We start from the raw sequence: 21603 nt of genomic DNA, 5'->3' as shown, positions 1-21603 counted from the left end.
GCCTTGTAATTTCACTGTAATTTATTACAGTAGAGAACAGTTGGCCATTCCCTTGTAATTTCACTGTAATTTATTACAAGAGAGAACAGTTGGCCAGTCCTTTGTAATTTTTCTGTATTTTATTACAGGAGAGAACAGTTGGCCTTGTAATTTCACTGTAACTTATTACAGTAGAGAACAGTTGGCCAGTCCCTTGTAATTTTTTTGTAATTTATTACAGGAGAGAACAGTTGGCCAGTCCGTTGTAATTTTTCTGTAATTTATTACATGAAAGAACTGTTGGCCAGTCCCTTGTAATTTCACTGTAATTTATTACAGGAGAGAACAGTTGGTCAGTCCCTTGTAATTATTGTGTATGATTGAGGAAGAGAAGAATACTTGATCATCGATGGTAATATTCATCATCATCACCATCAAGTACCCTTCTCTTTTTTCCTTCACGTTGCACTCTGCTTTATATTTTACTGTTACACCTGCAATTTCATGCAAGACAAACCGAGACATTTTTCCAAACTAAAACTTGTTTCAACCAATTTATAGGTCCTTCGAGCTTTCCACGTCCGAGTCTTCTCTCTCTTATTTGTGGAGGACAGTAGTGGTGCTGCAAGCATGTTTGCCGTAGGCTGTGTTACTCTCGTGGCTTTATTAATGAATTAACTATCGCAGTTTTTATTTTTGGCCAACGGCAATTACGTGGTGGCTCTTTTACACGCTACACTGTATTTACCCGATGTATTTACTATCAAAACTCAAGCCCGCACGCTAAGGAAAGAGCAGATTTGCGGCGAAAATGAGCCACAGACAAGCAAAGCACGATTGAATGCTATGGAAAACGACGCGGAAGAGGTGGTACAATTCGGAAACTTTACCGACGAGGAGCGCCAGCGTCTCTTCGGCGAAAAAATCGACGCCGTAAAAGTGAAGTCGCACCGACGCCCCGATAAAACGATCCCCGCGCAATCCAATTCCTCCCAGTTCACATTGCGCGGCTCGAACAAGTCGACCGTCGGGCGCGAGGCAGCTCGCGCGCCGTCGCCTCCTCCTCCGAAGACGAAAACGCAACCGACGTCTTGGGCGGCTCTCTTTGCAAAGAACAACGATCCCAAATCGTCGCCGAACAATTCTCCCGTCGCAGAATCGACGAAAAAGACGGCAGACGAATCGTCGTCGTCGTCGTCGCTGCCGCGAGAAACGACAAAGTCGAAAACGAAATTTTCTGGTATTTTTGACGTCATTGTTCGTCGATGACGTCATTATTTAATTATTTATTGGCTTGTCAGACGCTCTCGCCGAATGGAAAAAGACGTCGAAACGACTTCGCTCCAAACCCGTTCATCTCGTTCCACGCGGTTTGATCAATCGAGGAAATAATTGTTATATTCATACGGCGAGGACGATGTTGGATTAGCTCTGCTCTTTCTCTCAACTGTCTTTTACAGATACTGCAATCCCTTCTGGCCTGCCCATCGTTCTATAGCATTTTCAAACTATTTGATCCCATGTGCGTTCCTAAGGGAAAGGGTCGCAGCACGACTCCTATCATCGACAGCTTGTAAGAAGAAACGCGAGGAGAAAGGACGAGCTGTATCTTGAAATTGCTTTTTCGTCGTAAAGCATTCAGTTTGTAAACGAATTCGAGGAGGGAAATCCCGCATCGGCGCAGAAGGCCAAGAAGAGTCAAACCTTTCAGCAGGGAAGTGCATTTGAGCCGAAGTACTTGTACGAAATGTTGAAGAAAATCGACACGACTCTACTGATTCGCGTGCGTGGGAAAAAAGATAGGTGAAACACGCGACAGAATACATTCGACTATGCAGGGTCGACAAGAGGACGCAGAGGAATTCCTCTCGTGCGTATTGGACGGTTTGCACGAGGAGATGGTGTCGCAGTGCGACGAAACGGAGAAAGACGAAATAGTTTCAGGTGACACAAAAAAAAAGTGCAATCGTCTCACATTGAGAATTATAAAATGATGTTCTTCTAGAGGAGGACGTGGTCCAACCGAAGGAAGCTGACGAATCGGCGACGAGCGAGAACGCCGAGCCGGCGCAGGATCACGAAGAGAAAAAAGACGAGGAGGAGGAGGAATGGGAAGAGGTTGGACCTAAGAAGAAAACGGCTATCACCAGAAAGGTACCCGAACGTAGTTGCTAGCAACGAAGACACGAGAGACATTCTTCCTTCTCAGACGGCCCTAAAGCAGTCGCCCATTTCTGATTTGTTTGGCGGCGTGCTTCATTCGTCCGTGCGCTCGCACGGCGCGAAGGAATCGGTTACCATGGAACCGTTCTTCTCGTTGAAACTCGACATACAGGAGACGTCCGTCTGGTCGGTCAAGGACGCTCTCGACGGTCTCGCGACGAAAGAGGCGCTGCACGGATACACGTCGTCGAAAACGGGAGAGGAGGTGCGTGTGCGGCAGTTTATATTATCAATTAAATAATTAATTAATCTTGTGTTTTTTTTCTCTTTTGAAGGTCGAAGCCTCTCGGCGAATCGCTTTCGCTCAACTTCCTCCCGTCTTGGTTCTTCATCTGAAACGGTTCGTCTACGACAAGACGGGCGGTTGTCAGAAAGTGCACAAGGAGATCGACTATTCGCTCGAGTTAGAAATCGGCAAGGGTATCCCTCCTTCTCCTCTTTTTTTTAAAAATATCTCGTCGTTTCGACGATCTGTACAATCGCTCCCTCCAGATCTCGTCGCCGAGTCGACTCGCAGAAAACTCTCCCGCGACGAACGAACCTACAAGTTATTTTCCGGTACGAAATCGCGTACCCCTCTAATCGTTCCCTCAACCTCTCTCGCTAGTGGTGTATCATCACGGTAAGCACGCGAACGACGGGCACTACACGTGCGACGTGTACAGTTCGACGGGCGGCGGCTGGTGCCGCTACGACGACAACATCATTCGCGTCATACACGAGCAGCAGGTCTTGAAACATTCGCCCGGAAAGGTAGCGTATCTCTTGTACTACCGACGATCGGACACGACGTGAGAAGGGACGAAGGGGAAATCGATTTTTTTCTTTTTCAGAGAATTCCGCCTTTATTGAGCGCACTAGAGTAGACTTTCTATGTAGCACTGCTACCTAGTGAATCGTTACGACCAGTAGTGCTCGAGTAGAGTGTCGATCTTAGCGCCGCAGACGGCGCACGGTTCGCCGCGTTTCGAAGCGCACGACGCGCAGTGACAGGCGTGGAGGCACGGGTAGTAGGCGGCGTCGATCGGCCTTTCTCGACATCGTTTGCAGTTGATGCCGCGTCGTAGGACGCGAATTTGCGACGAGAGGATTTTGCAGATGACGCTGCGCGTTGATTCGGAAGACGACGACGACGACGACGATTCGGTCGGCGGCGTCGGAACGGGGGCCGGCGACGGGGGCAGGACGGGTGGGAGCGGTGCCGGAGGCGGCGGCAGCGTCCATCTGTCGAGTGTCGGAAGAATTTCTCTATTGAATGCGACGAGAGCGAGGTACGTTCTGAAAAAGTTGGTCGCTTTTGATTTCGATGAAAATCTCAGCGATATTTTCGTCTTGTCCGTGATTTGGTATTTAATTTTTGCCGATCGCTTTTGGCAAATAGTGCAGTTAACGACGTCTCTGAATAGAATTCTAATACGGAGAAAGCCTTATAAGAAATTTCTCACGTTAAATAATTAATTTATTAATGAATTTATTGCCTTTTGTGTAGGATTGGGGTTTGCGTGTCTTTTTCGATAGCGTAGATTTGCACGGAGTCCGTTGTTACGTTGGCTACTCCTTTCAATTTTTTGCATTTGACTGAGAATTGGTGCAATCCGTTCAGGGCGAGCTCTGAGGCCTTGCAGAGAAACAAGAGTAGGCTTTGATCAAAGCTTGCGCCGATATGTCGAGTCGTTTCTTTAGCTAGCTTTATTTTGAGGTCGATTTCGTCGGGAATTCCTTGCTGATGCAGAATGGGAATGGGGGCGGAATCAACCTTCAAAGAATGAGCAATTTCAGTCTGTAGAACGCGAAATTCGACGGCTTGTTGGTAAGACAAAAAGCAGCGTCCCTTCGCCATGTCGTCGACAACCGAATGGAAGTAGTGCAGTCTAAAAAATGCGTAGAGTTAATTAACCTATTTCTTTTAGACAAAGTACTTTACTTTGCTTCGCGACTCTCCAGCCTAGTGGGATGAATCATCAGTTTCGGTTTGTACGTCACGCAAATAGGATATTCGTAGACTTTTATGTCCAACTCCTCGACCAACGGACTCTCGCCGTCGTGAATCCATTTTCCACGTCGAGTGAGCCCAAAGTAAAATCTCTCGTTGTCGCCAAAATGCAATTTTGCAACGAGCTAAATCGAACAGCATGTGGCAGAGCGAAAGAATTCGGAGGGGGGGAGTCATTTTCACTTTCTGTTCTATTTCTTTTCCCGCAACATCGTGTTCGACCGCGAAGGCGTGCTTACAACCGTCGCTCGTCAACACGGTGATCCACATTGCGCGGCACCGCGTTTTTGTGACGTAACAATGACGTTTCGAGGTACGCTATTTATTCTATGACGTACAAAGTGCGAACATACACATGCACGAGCGGTTTTTGCTAATGAATAAAAATTAAATCGAATTCTTCTACGTAGGTGCAGACACAAGTCCGGCCGGCCCTTGCCCGAGAGACTGACCGCCGACGGTACTTTCCAAAGGCCGAAAGCCCAATTCCTCCGTGGGAATGCCGAATGCTTTCAATTTCGATTCGTATGTCCTCAGCAAATCGTTGTGAGCCTAGAGAGAGAGGAAAGAGGTTAGTTACGTAGGAAGTCAACGTAGGAGACTCTTTCTACCTTGCACACACGAGCCAATTCGTATTGGAGATCCTTTATGGCGCTGTTCTTCGAGTCTAACACATCCTATAAATCAAAGAGTGAATCTTCCTTGATGTCTCCATCTGACTGGGGGCGTACAAGACCTCTAGTTTTCTTGTAACGACTGACATTGCCGTTGGATCGAGATTGGATGCCGATAGAACTTCGTTCAGTTGCGCTTCCTTTTTCTCCAACGTGTCGGCAATGGCGGTGAGTTTCTTTTCCAAAAGCAAATTTTTTAATCCTGTTCTCTGCTGCACTTCCAGTATGGCCTTTACGAATTTACCATAAAGATCGTCTCTCTCTTTCTCGATCTACAAGTACCGGTAAGGAATAAATTTTAATAATTAATTAATCAATCGTGGTCGCGCAGTATTGCCTGTCGGAATCGTTGCTCTAGGACTTCGTGTTCCCAGTGCAGAGCCTTCAATTCTTGGTCTTGCACTTTGAGCCGCGCTTTCGCACTCGCTAACGACGCTTTGTCTTTCTCGTAGTTGGCAAGTTTTCGCTGCAAATCGGCCACTTCTTCACGCGCCTGACAAAGAGAGAAGGGACTGCGTGAAAAAGGTTAAGAAATTGTTTTTGCACTGGCGTGCCTTTTGAAGTGGTTCTGTTAGCCGCTTGTTTTCCGCTTGCACTTCGGCCATCTGCTTTTCAAGTCGCTCCTCTTTCTTTTTCATTGCTTCGACCTCGTCCTTGAGGGAAAAATTGGGTAAGCCCTATTGTTCAGTATTCTCTTTCTACTTTGAGTGAGTTGATTAGAGATAGGTTATTCAGCGTGATGTCATTGTAATAGTTCTTGATGTCGCTGAACGCCTTTTCGTGGTTCTTCATCAGAACGTTGATTTGCCCATTCTTTCTCTGCCGATCAAGGAGGGAGTCAAGACATCTCGTCATGGTAAATCAGATTATAACCTGTACCTCCTCAATTTCGTGTATCTCTGTTTTCCTCCTGAGCTCCATTTCATCTCTTAGTACTTTCATTTTGTGCTCGTGTTTATGCTGAAGCTCTAAAAGAACAATTGCCCGTCTTCCAAACGGCAGCTCAACTCAATTTTCTCCTACCATCGCACTTCTTTTCAAATTCCTCACGCAACGTCGTAACTTCCCTATCATGTTCCTAAAGAGAAATTCGTCGATTCTATTCAATCCACCTCAATCGACTAACCCTTTTTAGTGTCTTGACGACTTCCATGTGACCTAGTTCGTTTTCCTTCAAATCGACTTTCAAACCTCGCTTGTCCTCCCTAAGATTTCTCTCCTTATCGCCGTGATCGTCTTGAGCCAGCTTCAAAGCAACGGCCCCTGGAAAACGAATATGCGTCAAATCAATCAACAATTCCGTCGGAGCGTACCTTCTGCTCTGAGCTCCGTTATTCCGTTCTGATGTTCGTATAGCAAATGCTTGACTTTCTGCTTGTATACCTATCACCGAATATTGATGCCAAATGATCTCGTATTTCTGCTGATTTTTGTTTTACTTTGATTTCGACTTGGTGTCTTTCTTCCATCTCTTCCATCTCTCTGTCTTTGTTTCTCAACTCAGACCGGCCTTCTTCTAACTGCTGTTTACTAATCTCCCAGAACGTGTTGACTTTGTCCCTTTCCAATTGGAAGTAATTTCTCTCTTCGCGCTCTCTATCCAGCTCCTCCCTCAGCCGCCCGATGTGAGCCTCGAGCTGTAAGGAGAAATTATATGATCGTTTTGGGAACACATTAGTGTTTCTTACCTGTTCTTTCGTCATTTCTTCCGCCGGTATTCCATCGATTATGGTTGGTGCCTTCGCCTTAGCGGCTCCCTTCTTTTTCTTTTTACCCTTAGCCTTCTTCGGTGGCTTAATTAACAAAACAGTGACTATCACGACAGCTAGAGAGTCTCTTTTTACCATCGTTTCCTTCTGTCTCTTTGTGTAGTTGCGTGGCAACTGTATCACGCGCGCGATGCTCGCACGCTAGACAAGACGTCATCACACGTCACGATCACAAGATCGGAGTGAAACTGTGTCAGTTTCAGCATCTTTCGGGCTGTGCGTCCTTCACGGCGTTGCTTTAAGGAACGCTGGCAATTTGAAAGCATCAAACGAGCCCTGTAATCATTTCTTTCCCGGAAGCGAAATTCCGCAAAGTCCCCCGTGCATAATTACGTTGCAGAACTTCATCAATTTCATGGCTGCTTCAGAAGAAATCATTGATATCCGTTGCGTCCGCAAATCTACCCTGACGTGGCTCTTTGACCAGGGTCCATTTCAAACTGAAACTGATCGCGACAAGTTGCAGCGTGAAAAGATTCGAAAGGCACTTCTGACGACTTGCGCCGAAGAACGCTTCGTCTACTTGGAACATTTCTACAAACTGGTTCAGCGAAGCACAGATGCATCTACTCTTGAACGTGAACGAAGTGGCCTCAATTTGATGGGGAGGGCGTTGCAGAACGTTCTGAAGTACAGCTGGAATGTGTTGAGGCATAAAGATCGAAAGGAATATCGCACTATTAAGGTTTGGAAAATTAGGACCGTGGATCTTCGGGTCTTTTTTGTACGTGGCGCCTTTTTTAGATGTATAACGGTTTTTACAAGTGCAATGTGGAGTCTCTATTCAGTGAAGCTTGCGCTCTCTTTGAAACAATGGGATTTAGACTTGAAGACACCACGCTGACGCTGGATCGTGTTGACGAAGAGAGAATTAAAGGAGTTCAGGTTGACTTGGTATTTGCCCAGGAGGAGTTGAAAATTATTTGTGAACTGCTGGATTTCAGTTTTGCCCGTCTCATTTATGCTATCGGTGCAAGGCTACAGATTGCCTTGGAAACTGATACAATGAACTTGGCAAAAAATGCTGAGGCTATGGCTCACCTGCAGCAAAACAAACAGCCACCTATAGACAATGAGCAAATAGACTTTATGAATGCACAAGAGAGTTTGATTGTGGATAATCAAAGCGTAGAGAAGCAGTCTTTGGGCAAGCAGCTGAGCGTTGAAGAAGCTGAAAATATTGCAGCTGATCTTCCTCGTCCTAGCACGCCTCCACGGCCGAATAACTTATTACTTTCTGGCGAAATACACGAAGACTTTATCAGCAGGCACGCCAAACCGAAATTAGATGACGTCGATGAAGATATGTACACTTCTGGTGTTGCTCATGAAGATGCGGATGGCGTTACCTGTAATTCAGATTATCATTCTCTTCTGGAACTACGAGTTGCTGTTAATGGAGAGACTTTTGACGACGATGCAGAACCGTATCAATCCAGTTTAGATCCTGCCTACTCTCCACCCTCGCCAAAGTTTGAACAACACACCTTTCCGGATTGCGCGTCTGCGTCATCTGGGGGACTTCAAGCAGAAGATGTCGAGCATAGGCGTCAGCTGACTCCTGCTGCAGTTGTTGCTACGTCCCAATTAAAGAATCTTTCAGCTTTCCAAACTAATGAACATGGAACAGCTCCTCATACAGAAAAGTCAAGCCGGAAAGAGGCGACAGGACGAGAAAGTCCCGAGGTGCACTCTACTCATCACGAAAATTCCGTCCACAGTACAGGTGACGAGCTTGAGAACATTATCAAACCTCTACCTACACAACGTCAAGTGGACTCGCGTCAATCTGCACGCACCGCTCCAGTTGGGGGGCGTCAACCGGGGGATACTAAAAGCAAAGTCAAATCAAAGCAGGAAGGATTGGATGTGGCTAATGGAAGTGGCAGCAGAGGAGATAGAGTTTCTCACGCTGCAAGAATCCAACCCTCTAGGGAAGTGAAAGATAGACGGCCCCGGTCAAAGGAGTTTGTCTCCAGATCGTCAAATATTTCGACTGATTTGTAACCTTTTCTTTTTTTAGTAGCGCGTCGCGTACGCATGCAATGCTTGTCGTTTACCACTTGGGACGAAGGAAAAGATTTGTAAATTTTCTTTGCATGCCGCTGATGCGTGGTGGTCGATGATTTCATCTCAAGCTTGTCACGAGTTAGTCACTCGTCCACACACCGCGACGCCACGTAAGACTCGTCGTGAAATCGGTTGTGCTCTTAGTGAAAAACGGGCTACAGAATTTGTCTTTGTCTGCGGCGTCGTACGGGAATTCGGAAAATAACACGTCTGCGTTGGACTCTTCGTCTCTTCAGTTTTGTCGTCGTCGACTCATGGCCTCTGCGAGAAGGACGAAAGCACTTATCGAATCCGTGAGAGAGGCTACGCGCGAATGGCTCAGAAATGCGCCCGCTGCTCGAAGTGAAATCGAAATCGACGAACTTCGCAAAAAGATACGAACAGCACTCGTCCGAACGGAGGAAAAAGGTAGATTTGTCTACCTACGAACCTTCTACGAACTGATGAAACGACGCAACGCTGACGTATTGGGCTTGGAATTCATGATGACTGCCATAGAGAACGTAATGAAATACGCCAGCAATGCACTGAAATACAAAGACAGGAGAGAGTATCGAACTATTAAGGTAATGCGGGGAAGTACACATCCTTTTTTTCATGCAGACCCCGTCTCTTTAGAAACACAACGGGTTTTATAAGTGCAATGTGGAAGCCTTGTTTGGCGAAGATGTTGAAGTGCTATTTCAAGCGCTGGGATTTGATTCAAGGGAAGGAGAACTGAAGTTGGCTATCATTGACGAGGAAAGAATCGTAGGAGTGCAGACGGATCTGATGTTTGCCCAAGAAGAAATTCGAATTATTCTTCAGCTTATGAAAACGACGCGAAGCGTCAGATACGAGCTATCTGACGTAATCGAAGCCAGAATGACTGTCCAATACGAAGAAGACTTGGAAAAGTTGGCTCGAAATTTTGAAGCGGTTGTTCACAGATCCCAAAAGAAGCTGCTACCGAGGGAAAGAGCCACCAATCAAGGATCTCCCGAAAGAGGAATTTCTTTTAATCGTCAGATGAGCGAGGAGGAAATGAAGAGATTGCCGCCACCCGTGACTTCTCCCGTTGACATCCGACCGAGGCGAGAACAGGGGCAAATTCAATCGGCTTCTTCAGTTGGCCTTAATGAAAGTTTTATGAAGAGGCATTCCACAGCCCCCTTTCCTGTATCTACACCAGAATCATTGGCGAATGAATCATATGCCGGGAATGAGAAACCGGGTGAAGAAGAGCTTGATCTGTATGGGTCTGGTCCTCAAGAGGACTTTGAGGAGGAGAGAAATAAGGATGATTTTAATTCTTTGCTGAATCGAGCTGAGGTGAACGGATTTGATGCAAGCGCAGACTATGATTCGCAGTTGCTTCAGGCACATCATGGAACCGGTGATGGAAATATATCAATGAGTGGGTACCTGAAAAAGTCATCTAAACAACCGTCTATCATTGCTCCTGCTAACCCATCGTTCCAAGAAAACCCCGAGGTCACAAAAAGACGTTCAGATAGCCTATCATCACGAGAACGAAAGGATCGAAGTACTGAAGGGATACCACCTAAGCCAGTTCCAAGAAAAAGGAGCAAAGAAGACAGACAGTCGGGATCAAGTCTGGGAGCTGATCATAGTTGTAAGAATAAGGAGGTCGTCCAGAATGCTAAAGCCGAACCACGTGAACCAAAAGCAGACAGTGATTTTGAACATATTGCCGAAAGCGCTCTACAAAGCGAGGCCGTTGATGCTTACGGAAGACAGATTGCCGTCTCTACCAACACGCTCCAACAAGGGAGTCCGAGTGGTCGAAAGGAAAAAACGCCATCAACGGGACAATCAGAGGAAAGACATCAGTCAACTTTGAAAATTAGACTTAGTGCCACCACTGGTGGTCATAAAAGAAACTTGCCTGAAAATTTTGAGCTGCCTGGAAATGTCAAGACAGACGGTGGCACATCTTCTTCTGGAGCAGGTTTGGCTACCTCCAGGCCTGTTTATGAAAACGTTTTTCCGGAGTGGACTTGTCAGAAATGCACGTTCGAGAACAAGCACAGTCGTAAGATCTGTGAAATATGCTCGAAGTCTAGAGATTTTGACTTCGAACCAGCAATACAAGGAGGAACCGTCTGCCGATTCTGCTCGTTTGTCAATTCAATTCGTTCGAATCCCGAAGATATTTGCCCTTCATGTAAAAACCATTATTCTTTTCTATAGACGGTGTTTAGTTATATCTTTTGTGTTGCGCAGTATTGAAGATACAGGATTAATTAATTAATTTCGGATAGCGCACTTCTGCAATGGCCGACTTGGATTGGGAAACGTTTCTCGTTCCCGTTCAGGCCGAAGCGGTGCGTCTTCTCGCCAGCCTCGTCGGCGAGAAACTTCTAGACGCCTTTCTGGCCAAGGGACTGCTAACGCAACCCAACTACGACGAAATTCTCCCTCTCCTCAAACAGAGCGAAACGACGAACGACGTAATAGCCGAAAAACTCGTCCAAATACTTTGTCAAACGGCAACGCCGAGTTTCAGACGCTTCTGCGACGTTCTGAAAGAGACGGAGGGTGGCAACGAACTTTTCAAGCTCGTTCTAGGCGACCTGTTTCACGATCGCGTCCCTTCGACGCCGATCTGCAACGATCCTTCCCTATGGACATGTCGGTCGTGCACGTACGGAAACAAGCAAGAATATCAGCTGTGTGAGGTGTGCGGAGACTCGCGGCCTCGAGAGTTGCCGCCTCCTGATGAAAAATCAGAATGATTTTTTATTTTTTTATTTTTTTTTGCTTTAGCTGTGTGAGCCTGTGGGTGTTCTTTTTCATTTTTCTAATCTTCGGCGTTGCTTAAGAGCCGGGCGAAAGGTGTCTATAGTTGCTGCTCTTATTTAATTTTTACTGTACACGTAGTACACAAAATATTTATCTCTTTGCCTTACCTAGCGCACTATATCATGAACAGTCTGCGTCGTGAAGTAAGATCTGTTCGGTTCAAAACGTCGCTTCCAGCCTCTTTCTATTAGATCTGGGAACTTGAAGGCTTGAAGAAGGATCTGGAAGGTCTCCAACCGGACAGGGTATCGATCTGCGTCCACTGTATTTGTTTGAAGAGCCTCAAGTCAAACGGCGACGTCGCTTTTTTATTTTGGTAGGCTGTGTACACGCAAGAAGGAAGTGGAGACGTATTCTTTAAAGCTGATCGACGCCTGGTGATCGATCACGTAAAAGGTGCTCTACTCCTGACGGAATATATATACAGTAGAGGTTATGCATGTGACGTCACTTGATCACGTGCATGACCTCTGAGTGGCAGAAAGCGCGCCACTCAAAATAAAACAGATCCTAGCATCTAAGCGAAGCCTTATTTGTTCTGGCCTAGCTGCCTTAGCTACTTCTAATAGCTTAGATTCTCATTACTTGCCGGCGGAGTAGGAACAATGTCTGCCGGAATATATATACCGCCTGCCGGCGAAGTACGAAGACCGCCTGACGGAATATATATACCGCCTGCAGGCGAAGTACGAAGACCGCCTGACGGAATATATATATACCACCTGCAGGCGGAGTACGAACAACGCCTGACGGAATATATATACCGCCTAACGGCGGAGTATGAACAATGTCTGCCGGAATATATATACCGCCTGCCGGCGAAGTACAAAGACCGCCTGACGGAATATATATATACCGCCTGCAGGCGAAGTACGAACAACGCCTGACGGAATATATATACCGCCTGCAGGCGGAGTACGAACAACGCCTGACGGAATATATATACCGCCTGCAGGCGGAGTACGAACAACGCCTGACGGAATATATATACCGCCTAACGGCGGAGTACGAACAATGTCTGCCGGAATATATATACCGCCTATATATACCGCTTGCGGAGGAGTACGAACATCTTCTGACGAATTATATATTTCGCCTGCCAGTACGAACAATGCCTGACGGAATATATATACCGCCTGCCGGCAGAGTACGAACAACGCCTGACGGAATATATATACCGCCTGCAGGCGGAGTACGAACAACGCCTGACGGAATATATATACCGCTAACCGGCGGAGTACGAACAGTGCCTGACGGAATATATATACCGCCTACCGGAAGAGTACGAACAACGCCTGACGGAATGTATATCGCCTGCAGGCGGAGTACGAAAACGCCTCACGGAATATTTATACCGCCTACAGGCGGAGTACGAAAACGCTTGACGAAATATATATACCGCCTGCCGGAAAAGTACAAACACCGCCTGTCGAAATATATATATATCGCTTCCAAAGGAGTACAAACATCCCCTGACGAAATACATATACCGCCTACCGGCGGAGTACGACCACTGCCTGACGAAATATATATACCGTCTGCCGGAGGAGTACGAACAACGCCTGACGAAATATATATACCGCCTGCCGGAGGAGTACGTACAACGCCTGACGGAATATATATACCGCCTACCGGCGGAGTACGAAAACTGTCTGACGGAATATATATACCGCTTCCGAAGGAGTACGTACAACGCCTGACGGAATATATATACCGCCTACCGGCGGAGTACAAACAGTGCCTGACGGAATATATACACCGCCTGGAGGCGGAGTACGAACAACGCCTGACAGAATATATATACCGCCTGCCAGAGGAGTACAAACAACGCCTGACGAAATATATATACCGCCTACCGGCGGAGTACGAACACTGCCTGACGAATTATATATTTCGCCTGCCGGAGGAGTACGAACAACGCCTGACGAAATATATATACCGCCTGCAGGCGGAGTACGAACGCCGCCTGACGAAATATATATATCGCTTCCAGAGGAGTACAAACATCCCCTGACGAAATATATATACCGCCTACCGGCGGAGTACGACCACTGCCTGACGAAATATATATACCGCCTGCCGGAGGAGTACGAACAACGCCTGACGAAATATATATACCGCCTGCCGGAGGAGTACGAACAACGCCTGACGAAATATATATACCGCCTGCCGGAGGAGTACGAACAACGCCTGACGGAATATATATATACCGCTTGCCGGCGGAGTACGAACAACGCCTGTCGGAATATATATACCGCCTACCGGCGGAGTACAAACAGTGCCTGACGGAATATATATACCGCCTGGAGGCGAAGTACGAACACCGTCTGACGAAATATATATACCGCCTGCACGCGGAGTACGAACACCGCCTGACGGAATATATATACCGCTTGCCGGAAGAGTACGAACAATGCCTGACGGAATATATATACCGCTTGCCGGCGGAGTACGAACAATGCCTGACGGAATATATATACCGCTTGCCGGAAGAGTACGAACACCGCCTGACGGAATATATATACCGCCTGCAGGCGGAGTACGAAAACGCCTGACGAAATATATATACCGCCTGCCGGAAAAGTACAAACACCGCCTGACGAAATATATATATCGCTTCCAAAGGAGTACAAACATCCCCTGACGAAATATATATACCGCCTACCGGCGGAGTAAGACCACTGCCTGACGAAATATATATACCGCCTGCCGGAGGAGTACGAACAACGCCTGACGGAATATATATACCGCCTACCGGCGGAGTACAAACAATATATACACCGCCTGGAGGCGGAGTACGAACAACGCCTGACGGAATATATATACCGCCTGCAGGCGGAGTATGAACACTGCCTGACGAAATATATATACCGCTTCCGAAGGAGTACGTACAACGCCTGACGGAATATATATACCGCCTGCCGGAGGAGTACGAACAACGCCTGACGAAATATATATACCGCCTGCCGGAGGAGTACGTACAACGCCTGACGGAATATATATACCGCCTACCGGCGGAGTACGAAAACTGTCTGACGGAATATATATACCGCTTCCGAAGGAGTACGTACAACGCCTGACGGAATATATATACCGCCTACCGGCGGAGTACAAACAGTGCCTGACGGAATATATACACCGCCTGGAGGCGGAGTACGAACAACGCCTGACGAAATATATACCGCCTGCCAGAGGAGTACAAACAACGCCTGACGAAATATATATACCGCCTACCGGCGGAGTACGAACACTGCCTGACGAATTATATATTTCGCCTGCCGGAGGAGTACGAACAACGCCTGACGAAATTTATACACGGCCTGCCGGAGGAGTACGAACAACGCCTGACGGAATATATATACCGCCTGTCGGAGGAGTACGAACAATCCTGACGGAATATATATACCGCTTGCTGGAAGAGTATGAACACCGCCTGACGGAATATATATACCGCCTACCGGAAGAGTACGAACAACGCCTGACGGAATATATATACCGCCTGCAGGCGGAGTACGAACAACGCCTAACGGAAAATATATACCGCCTGGAGGCGGAGTACGAACAACGCCTGACGGAATATATATACCGCTTACCGGCGGAGTACGTACAACGCTTGACAAAATATATATACCGCCTGCAGGCGAAGTGCGAACAACGCCTGACGGAATATATATACCGCCGAGTAAGAACAACGCCTGACGAAATATATACCGCCTGCCGGAGGAGTACGAACACTACCTGACGGAATATATATACCGCCTGTAGGCGGAGTAGTGTAGTCATAGGGCGGAAACTTCTCTATGAGCGCCGTGACGTTCTCGCTTTCGTCTAGGTCAACTTCGCGAGCGACTTGATCGACTAAAGAAAAGAGAAGAAAGCCAGTCGGGACAGAAAGCATGAAAAGGAAAATCTGCAATATATGACGCGTGCGCGCTTCTGGTAAAACATTAATAAATTGATTAATCGGTTTATATACATTCTTAAAAAAGCTAAGATTAGCTACTAAAATAAATTGAGGGCCTAATCTTTGATTCTTAGAGCCTAAATAATAAATTGAGGGCCTAATCTTTGATTCTTAGGGCCTCCATAATAAATTGAGGGCCTAATCTTTGATTCTTAGAGCCTAAATAATAAATTTAGGGCCTAATCTTTGATTCTCAGGGCCTAAATAATAAATTGAGGGCCTAATCTTTGATTCTTAGGGCCTAAATAATAAATTGAGGGCCTAATCTTTGATTCTTAGAGCGTAAATAATAAATTGAGGGCCTAATCTTCATTCTTAGAGCCTAAATAATAAATTGAGGGCCTAATCTTTGATTCTTAGAGCCTAAATAATAAATTGAGGGCCTAATATTTGATTCTTAGAGCCCAAAAAATAAATTGAGCGCCTAATCTTTGACTCTTAGGGCCTAAATAATAAATTGAGGGCCTAATCTTTGATTCTTAGAGCCTAAATAATAACTTGAGGGCCTAATCTTTGATTCTTAGAGCCCAAAAAATAAATTGAGCGCCTAATCCTTGATTCTTAGGGCCTAAATAATAAATTGAGGGCCTAATCTTTGATTCTTAGAGCCCAAAAAATAAATTGAGGGCCTAATCTTTGATTCTTAGGGACTAAATAATATATTGAGAGCATAATATATTGAGGGCCTAATCTTTGATTCTTAGAACCTAAATAATAAATTGAGGGCCTAATCTTTGATTCTTAGAGCCTATATAATAAATTGAGAGCCTAATCTTTGATTCTTAGGGCATAAATAATAAATTAAGGGCCCAATCTTTGATTCTTAGAGCGTAAATAATAAATTGAGGGCCTAATCTTGATTCTTAGAGCGTAAATAATAAATTGAGAGCCTAATCTTGATTCTTAGAGCGTAAATAATAAATTGAGGGCCTAATCTTGATTCTTAGAGCGTAAATAATAAATTGAGGGCCTAATCTTCATTCTTAGAGCCTAAATAATAAATTGAGGGCCTAATCTTTAATTCTTAGAGCCTAAATAATAAATTGAGTGACTATTCTTTGATTCTTAGAGCCTAAATAATAAATTGAGAGCCTATTGTTTGATTCTTAGGGCCTAAATAATAAATTGAGGGCCTAATCTTTGATTCTTAGAGCCTAAATAATAAATTGAGGGCCTAATCTTTGATTCTTAGAGCCTAAATAATAAATTGGGGGCCTAATCTTTGATTCTTAGGGCATAAATAATAAATTGAGGGCCTAATCTTTGATTCTTAGTGCCTTAATAATAAATTGAGGGCCTAATCTTTGATTCTTAGGGCCTAAATAATAAATTGAGGGCCTAATCTTTGATTCTTAGGGCCTTAATAATAAATTGAGTGTCTATTCTTTGATTCTTAGAGCCTAAATAATAAATTGAGAGCCTAATCTTTGATTCGTAGAGACTAAATAATAAATTGAGTGTCTATTCTTTGAGTCTTGGAGCCTAAATAATAAATTGAGGGCCTAATCTTTGATTCTTAGGGCTTAAATAATAAATTGATGGCCTAATCTTTGATTCTTAGAGCCAAAATAATAAATTGAGAGCCTAATCTTTGATTCTTAGAGCCTAAATAATAAATTGAGGGCCTAATCTTTGATTCTTAGGGCATAAATAATAAATTGAGTGCCTAATCTTTGATTCTTAGTGCATTAATAATAAATTGAAGGCCTAATCTTTGATTCTTAGGTCCTAAATAATAAATTGTGGGCCTAATCTTTGATTCTTAGGGCCTTAATAATAAATTGAGTGTCAATTCTTTGATTCTTAGAGCCTAAATAATAAATTGATGGCCTAATCTTTGATTATTAGTGCCTTAGTAATAGATGGAGGGCCTAATCTTTGATTCTTAGGGCCTAAATAATAAATTGAGGGCCTAATCTTTGATTCTTAGAGCCTAAATAATAAATTGAGGGCCTAATCTTTGATTCTTAGTGCCTTAATAATAAATTGAGTGACTAATCTTTAATTCTTAGGGCATAAATAATAAATTAGGGGCCCAATCTTTGATTCTTAGAGCGTAAATAATAAATTGAGGGCCTTATCTTGATTCTTAGAGTGTAAATAATAAATTGAAGGCCTAATCTACATTCTTAGAGCCTAAATAATAAATTGAGGGCCTAATCTTTAATTCTTAGAGCCTAAATAATAAATTGAGGGCCTAATCTTTGATTCTTAGAGCCTAAAAAATAAATTGAGTGCCTAATCTTTGATTCTTAGAGCCCAAAAATTAAATTGAGGCCTAATCTTTGATTCTTAGGGCCTAAATAATCAATTGAGGGCCTTATCTTTGATTCTTAGAGCCTAAATAATAAATTGAGGGCCTAATCTTTGATTCTTAGGGCCTAAATAATAAATTAAGGGCCTAATCTTTGATTCTTAGAGCCTAAATAATAAATTGAGGGCCTAATCTTTGATTCTTAGTGCCTTAATAATAAATTGAGGGCCTTATCTTTTATTCTTAGAGCCTAAATATTAAATTGAGGGCCTAATCTTTGATTCTTAGGGCCTTAATAATAAATTGAGTGTCAATTCTTTGATTCTTAGAGCCTGAATAATAAATTGAGGGCCTAATCTTCATTCTTAGAGCCTAAATAATAAATTGAGGGCCTAATCTTTGATTCTTAGAGCCTAAATAATAAATTGGGGGCCTAATCTTTGATTCTTAGGGCATAAATAATAAATTGAGGGCCTAATCTTTGATTCTTATTGCCTTAATAATAAATTGAGGGCCTAATCTTTGATTCTTAGGGCCTAAATAATAAATTGAGGGCCTAATCTTTGATTCTTAGGGCCTTAATAATAAATTGAGTGTCTATTCTTTGATTCTTAGAGCCTAAATAATAAATTGAGGGCCTAATCTTTGATTCTTAGAGCCTAAATAATAAATGGAGGGCCTAATCTTTGATTCTTAGGGCGTGAATAATAAATTAAGGGCCTAATTTTTGATTCTTAGAGCCTAAATAATAAATTGAGGGCCTAATCTTTGATTCTTAGGGCGTAAATAAAAAATTGAGAGCCTAATCTTTGATTTTTAGGGCCTAAATAATAAATTGAGTGCCTAATCTTTGATTATTAGTGCCTTAATAATAGATGGAGGGCCTAATCTTTGATTCTCAGGGCCTTTATAATAAATTGAGTGTCAATTCTTTGATTCTTAGAGCCTAAATAATAAATTGAGGGCCTAATCTTTGATTCTTAGAGCCTAAATAATAAATTGAGAGCCTAATCTTTGATTCTTAGAGACTAAATAATAAATTGAGTGTCTATTCTTTGAGACTTAGAGACTAAATAATAAATTGAAGGCCTAATCTTTGATTCTTAGAGCCTAAATAATAAATTGAGAGCCTAATCTTTGATTCTTAGAGCCTAAATAATAAATTGAGGGCCTAATCTTTGATTCTTAGAGCCTAAATAATAAATGGAGGGCCTAATCTTTGATTCTTAGGGCGTAAATAATAAATTAAGGGCCTAATTTTTGATTCTTAGAGCCTAAATAATAAATTGAGGGCCTAATCTTTGATTCTTAGGTCGTAAATAAAAAATTGAGGGCCTAATCTTTGATTTTTAGGGCCTAAATAATAAATTGAGGGCCTAATCTTTGATTCTTAGAGCCTAAATAATAAATTGAGAGCCTATTCTTTGATTCTTAGAGCCTAAATAATAAATTGATGGCCTAATCTTTGATTCTTAGGGCCTAAATAATAAATTGAGTGCCTAATCTTTGATTCTTAGAGCCTAAATAATAAATTGAGAGTTTAATCTTTGATTCTTTGAGCCTAAATAATAAATTGAGGGCCTAATCTTTGATTCTTAGGGCATAAATAATAAATTGAAGGCCTAATCTTTGATTCTTAGTGCCTTAATAATAAATTGAGGGCCTAATCTTTGATTCTTAGTGCCTTAATAATAGATGGAGGGCCTAATCTTTGATTCTTAGAGCCTAAATAATAAATTGAGGGCCTAATCTTTGATTCTTAGGGCATAAATAATAAATTGAGGGCCTAATCTTTGAGTCTTAGTGCCTTAATAATAAATTGAGGGCCTAATCTTCTATTCCTAGAGCCTAAATATTAAATTTAGGGCCTAATCTTTGATTCTTAGGGCCTTAATAATAAATTGAGTGTCAATTCTTTGATTCTTAGAGCCTAAATAATAAATTGAGGGCCTAATCTTTGATTCTTAGGGCCTTAATAAAAAATTGAGTGTCAATTCTTTGATTCTTAGAGCCTAAATAATAAATTGAGAGCCTAATCTTTGATTCGTAGAGACTAAATAATAAATTGAGTGTCTATTCTTTGAGTCTTGGAGCCTAAATAATAAATTGAGGGCCTAATCTTTGATTCTTAGGGCTTAAATAATAAATTGATGGCCTAATCTTTGATTCTTAGAGCCAAAATAATAAATTGAGAGCCTAATCTTTGATTCTTAGAGCCTAAATAATAAATTGAGGGCCTAATCTTTGATTCTTAGGGCATAAATAATAAATTGAGTGCCTAATCTTTGATTCTTAGTGCATTAATAATAAATTGAAGGCCTAATCTTTGATTCTTAGGTCCTAAATAATAAATTGTGGGCCTAATCTTTGATTCTTAGGGCCTTAATAATAAATTGAGTGTCAATTCTTTGATTCTTAGAGCCTAAATAATAAATTGATGGCCTAATCTTTGATTATTAGTGCCTTAGTAATAGATGGAGGGCCTAATCTTTGATTCTTAGGGCCTAAATAATAAATTGAGGGCCTAATCTTTGATTCTTAGAGCCTAAATAATAAATTGAGGGCCTAATCTTTGATTCTTAGTGCCTTAATAATAAATTGAGTGACTAATCTTTAATTCTTAGGGCATAAATAATAAATTAGGGGCCCAATCTTTGATTCTTAGAGCGTAAATAATAAATTGAGGGCCTTATCTTGATTCTTAGAGTGTAAATAATAAATTGAAGGCCTAATCTTCATTCTTAGAGCCTAAATAATAAATTGAGGGCCTAATCTTTGATTCTTAGAGCCTAAAAAATAAATTGAGTGCCTAATCTTTGATTCTTAGAGCCCAAAAATTAAATTGAGGCCTAATCTTTGATTCTTAGGGCCTAAATAATCAATTGAGGGCCTTATCTTTGATTCTTAGAGCCTAAATAATAAATTGAGGGCCTAATCTTTGATTCTTAGGGCCTAAATAATAAATTAAGGGCCTAATCTTTGATTCTTAGAGCCTAAATAATAAATTGAGGGCCTAATCTTTGATTCTTAGTGCCTTAATAATAAATTGAGGGCCTTATCTTTTATTCTTAGAGCCTAAATATTAAATTGAGGGCCTATTCTTTGATTCTTAGGGCCTTAATAATAAATTGAGTGTCAATTCTTTGATTCTTAGAGCCTGAATAATAAATTGAGGGCCTAATCTTTGATTCTTAGGGCCTAAATAATAAATTGAGTGTCTATTCTTTGATTCTTAGAGCCTAAATAATAAATTGAGGGCCTAATCTTTGATTCTTAGGGCCTAAATAATAAATTGAGGGCCTAATCTTTGATTCTTAGAGCCTAAATAATAAATTGAGGGCCTAATCTTTGATTCTTAAAGCCTAAATAATAAATTGAGGGCCTAATCTTTGATTCTTAGGGCATAAATAATAAATTGAGGGCCTAATCTTTGATTCTTAGTGCCTTAATAATAAATTGAGGGCCTTATCTTTTATTCTTAGGGCTAAATAATAAATTAAGGGCCTAATCTTTGATTCTTAGAGCCTAAATAATAAATTGAGGGCCTAATCTTCATTCTTAGAGCCTAAATAATAAATTGAGGGCCTAATCTTTGATTCTTAGAGCCTAAATAATAAATTGAGGGCCTAATCTTTGATTCTTAGGGCATAAATAATAAATTGAGGGCCTAATCTTTGATTCTTAGTGCCTTAATAATAAATTGAGGGCCTAATCTTTTATTCTTAGAGCCTAAATATTAAATTGAGGGCCTAATCTTTGATTCTTAGGGCCTTAATAATAAATTGAGTGTCAATTCTTTGATTCTTAGAGCCTAAATAATAAATTGAGGGCCTAATCTTTGATTCTTAGGGCCTTAAAAAAAAATTGAGTGG

The 21603-nt window shown here is 42.6% G+C and overlaps 5 protein-coding genes and 1 long non-coding RNA gene across 7 annotated transcripts; 4 read left to right on the top strand and 2 right to left on the bottom strand.

Moving 5' to 3' along the window:
• The first annotated feature begins 766 nt into the window (after positions 1–766).
• On the top strand, positions 767–3104 carry LOC136184544 (ubiquitin carboxyl-terminal hydrolase 10-like). Its single transcript, XM_065971453.1, has 11 exons — positions 767–918; positions 976–1219; positions 1281–1387; positions 1440–1552; positions 1615–1762; positions 1818–1923; positions 1985–2133; positions 2189–2407; positions 2478–2622; positions 2695–2760; positions 2810–3104. The coding sequence occupies exons 1-11, from the start codon at positions 826–828 to the stop codon at positions 2995–2997; spliced, it is 1578 nt and encodes a 525-aa protein (XP_065827525.1). The 5' UTR covers positions 767–825; the 3' UTR covers positions 2998–3104.
• Positions 3049–4480, bottom strand: LOC136184547 (uncharacterized). The gene is made up of 4 exons (XM_065971457.1): positions 4379–4480; positions 4127–4320; positions 3681–4073; positions 3049–3612 (listed from the first exon to the last, which is right to left on the bottom strand). Exons 1-4 carry the CDS (start codon positions 4463–4465, stop codon positions 3102–3104), a joined length of 1185 nt encoding a protein of 394 aa, XP_065827529.1. The 5' UTR covers positions 4466–4480; the 3' UTR covers positions 3049–3101.
• Positions 4481–4501: 21 nt separating this feature from the next.
• Positions 4502–6751, bottom strand: LOC136184545 (dynein regulatory complex subunit 4-like). Its single transcript, XM_065971454.1, has 13 exons — positions 6714–6751; positions 6558–6662; positions 6309–6506; positions 6183–6252; positions 5996–6132; positions 5893–5947; positions 5749–5837; positions 5572–5688; positions 5424–5522; positions 5207–5362; positions 4932–5141; positions 4807–4872; positions 4502–4747 (listed from the first exon to the last, which is right to left on the bottom strand). The coding sequence occupies exons 1-13, from the start codon at positions 6714–6716 to the stop codon at positions 4598–4600; spliced, it is 1455 nt and encodes a 484-aa protein (XP_065827526.1). The 5' UTR covers positions 6717–6751; the 3' UTR covers positions 4502–4597.
• Positions 6752–6800: 49 nt separating this feature from the next.
• Positions 6801–8738, top strand: LOC136184546 (uncharacterized). Its single transcript, XM_065971455.1, has 2 exons — positions 6801–7323; positions 7383–8738. Exons 1-2 carry the CDS (start codon positions 6994–6996, stop codon positions 8643–8645), a joined length of 1593 nt encoding a protein of 530 aa, XP_065827527.1. The 5' UTR covers positions 6801–6993; the 3' UTR covers positions 8646–8738.
• A 64-nt stretch (positions 8739–8802) lies between these two features.
• LOC136184540 (uncharacterized) lies at positions 8803–10962 on the top strand. Its single transcript, XM_065971449.1, has 2 exons — positions 8803–9274; positions 9327–10962. Exons 1-2 carry the CDS (start codon positions 8963–8965, stop codon positions 10899–10901), a joined length of 1887 nt encoding a protein of 628 aa, XP_065827521.1. The 5' UTR covers positions 8803–8962; the 3' UTR covers positions 10902–10962.
• A 28-nt stretch (positions 10963–10990) lies between these two features.
• On the top strand, positions 10991–15545 carry LOC136184551 (uncharacterized). 2 transcript variants are annotated; one of them, XR_010669374.1, is made up of 5 exons: positions 10991–11389; positions 11478–11656; positions 11705–11758; positions 11834–11909; positions 15346–15545. It is a non-coding gene; the product is annotated as an uncharacterized lncRNA (long non-coding RNA). The 2 variants fall into 2 exon arrangements; XR_010669373.1 differs by having other exon boundaries at positions 10991–11656.
• Positions 15546–21603: the final 6058 nt, after the last annotated feature.

The sequence above is a fragment of the Oscarella lobularis genome, chromosome 3, assembly GCF_947507565.1.
Source record: "Oscarella lobularis chromosome 3, ooOscLobu1.1, whole genome shotgun sequence".
Lineage (NCBI taxonomy): Eukaryota > Metazoa > Porifera > Homoscleromorpha > Homosclerophorida > Oscarellidae > Oscarella > Oscarella lobularis.
The sequence above is the reverse complement of the archived record's forward strand: the minus strand, read 5'-3'. Positions and strand labels throughout refer to the sequence as shown.

Coding starts and splice junctions, on each gene's coding strand:
- LOC136184544 (XM_065971453.1), top strand. CDS start 826: ATGGAAAACGACGCGGAAGAGGTGGTACAATTCGGAAACTTTACCGAC. Junction 1,763..1,817: donor ACACGACTCTACTGATTCGC/GTGCGTGGGAAA, acceptor TCGACTATGCAG/GGTCGACAAGAGGACGCAGA. Junction 2,761..2,809: donor AACCTACAAGTTATTTTCCG/GTACGAAATCGC, acceptor CTCTCTCGCTAG/TGGTGTATCATCACGGTAAG.
- LOC136184547 (XM_065971457.1), bottom strand. CDS start 4,465: ATGTGGATCACCGTGTTGACGAGCGACGGTTGTAAGCACGCCTTCGCG. Junction 4,321..4,378: donor GAAAAGAAATAGAACAGAAA/GTGAAAATGACT, acceptor TGTTCGATTTAG/CTCGTTGCAAAATTGCATTT. Junction 3,613..3,680: donor ACCCCAATCCTACACAAAAG/GCAATAAATTCA, acceptor TCTCCGTATTAG/AATTCTATTCAGAGACGTCG.
- LOC136184545 (XM_065971454.1), bottom strand. Junction 5,363..5,423: donor TAACAGAACCACTTCAAAAG/GCACGCCAGTGC, acceptor TCTCTTTGTCAG/GCGCGTGAAGAAGTGGCCGA. Junction 5,142..5,206: donor TAGAGCAACGATTCCGACAG/GCAATACTGCGC, acceptor CGGTACTTGTAG/ATCGAGAAAGAGAGAGACGA.
- LOC136184546 (XM_065971455.1), top strand. CDS start 6,994: ATGGCTGCTTCAGAAGAAATCATTGATATCCGTTGCGTCCGCAAATCT. Junction 7,324..7,382: donor AGGAATATCGCACTATTAAG/GTTTGGAAAATT, acceptor CGCCTTTTTTAG/ATGTATAACGGTTTTTACAA.
- LOC136184540 (XM_065971449.1), top strand. CDS start 8,963: ATGGCCTCTGCGAGAAGGACGAAAGCACTTATCGAATCCGTGAGAGAG. Junction 9,275..9,326: donor GAGAGTATCGAACTATTAAG/GTAATGCGGGGA, acceptor CCGTCTCTTTAG/AAACACAACGGGTTTTATAA.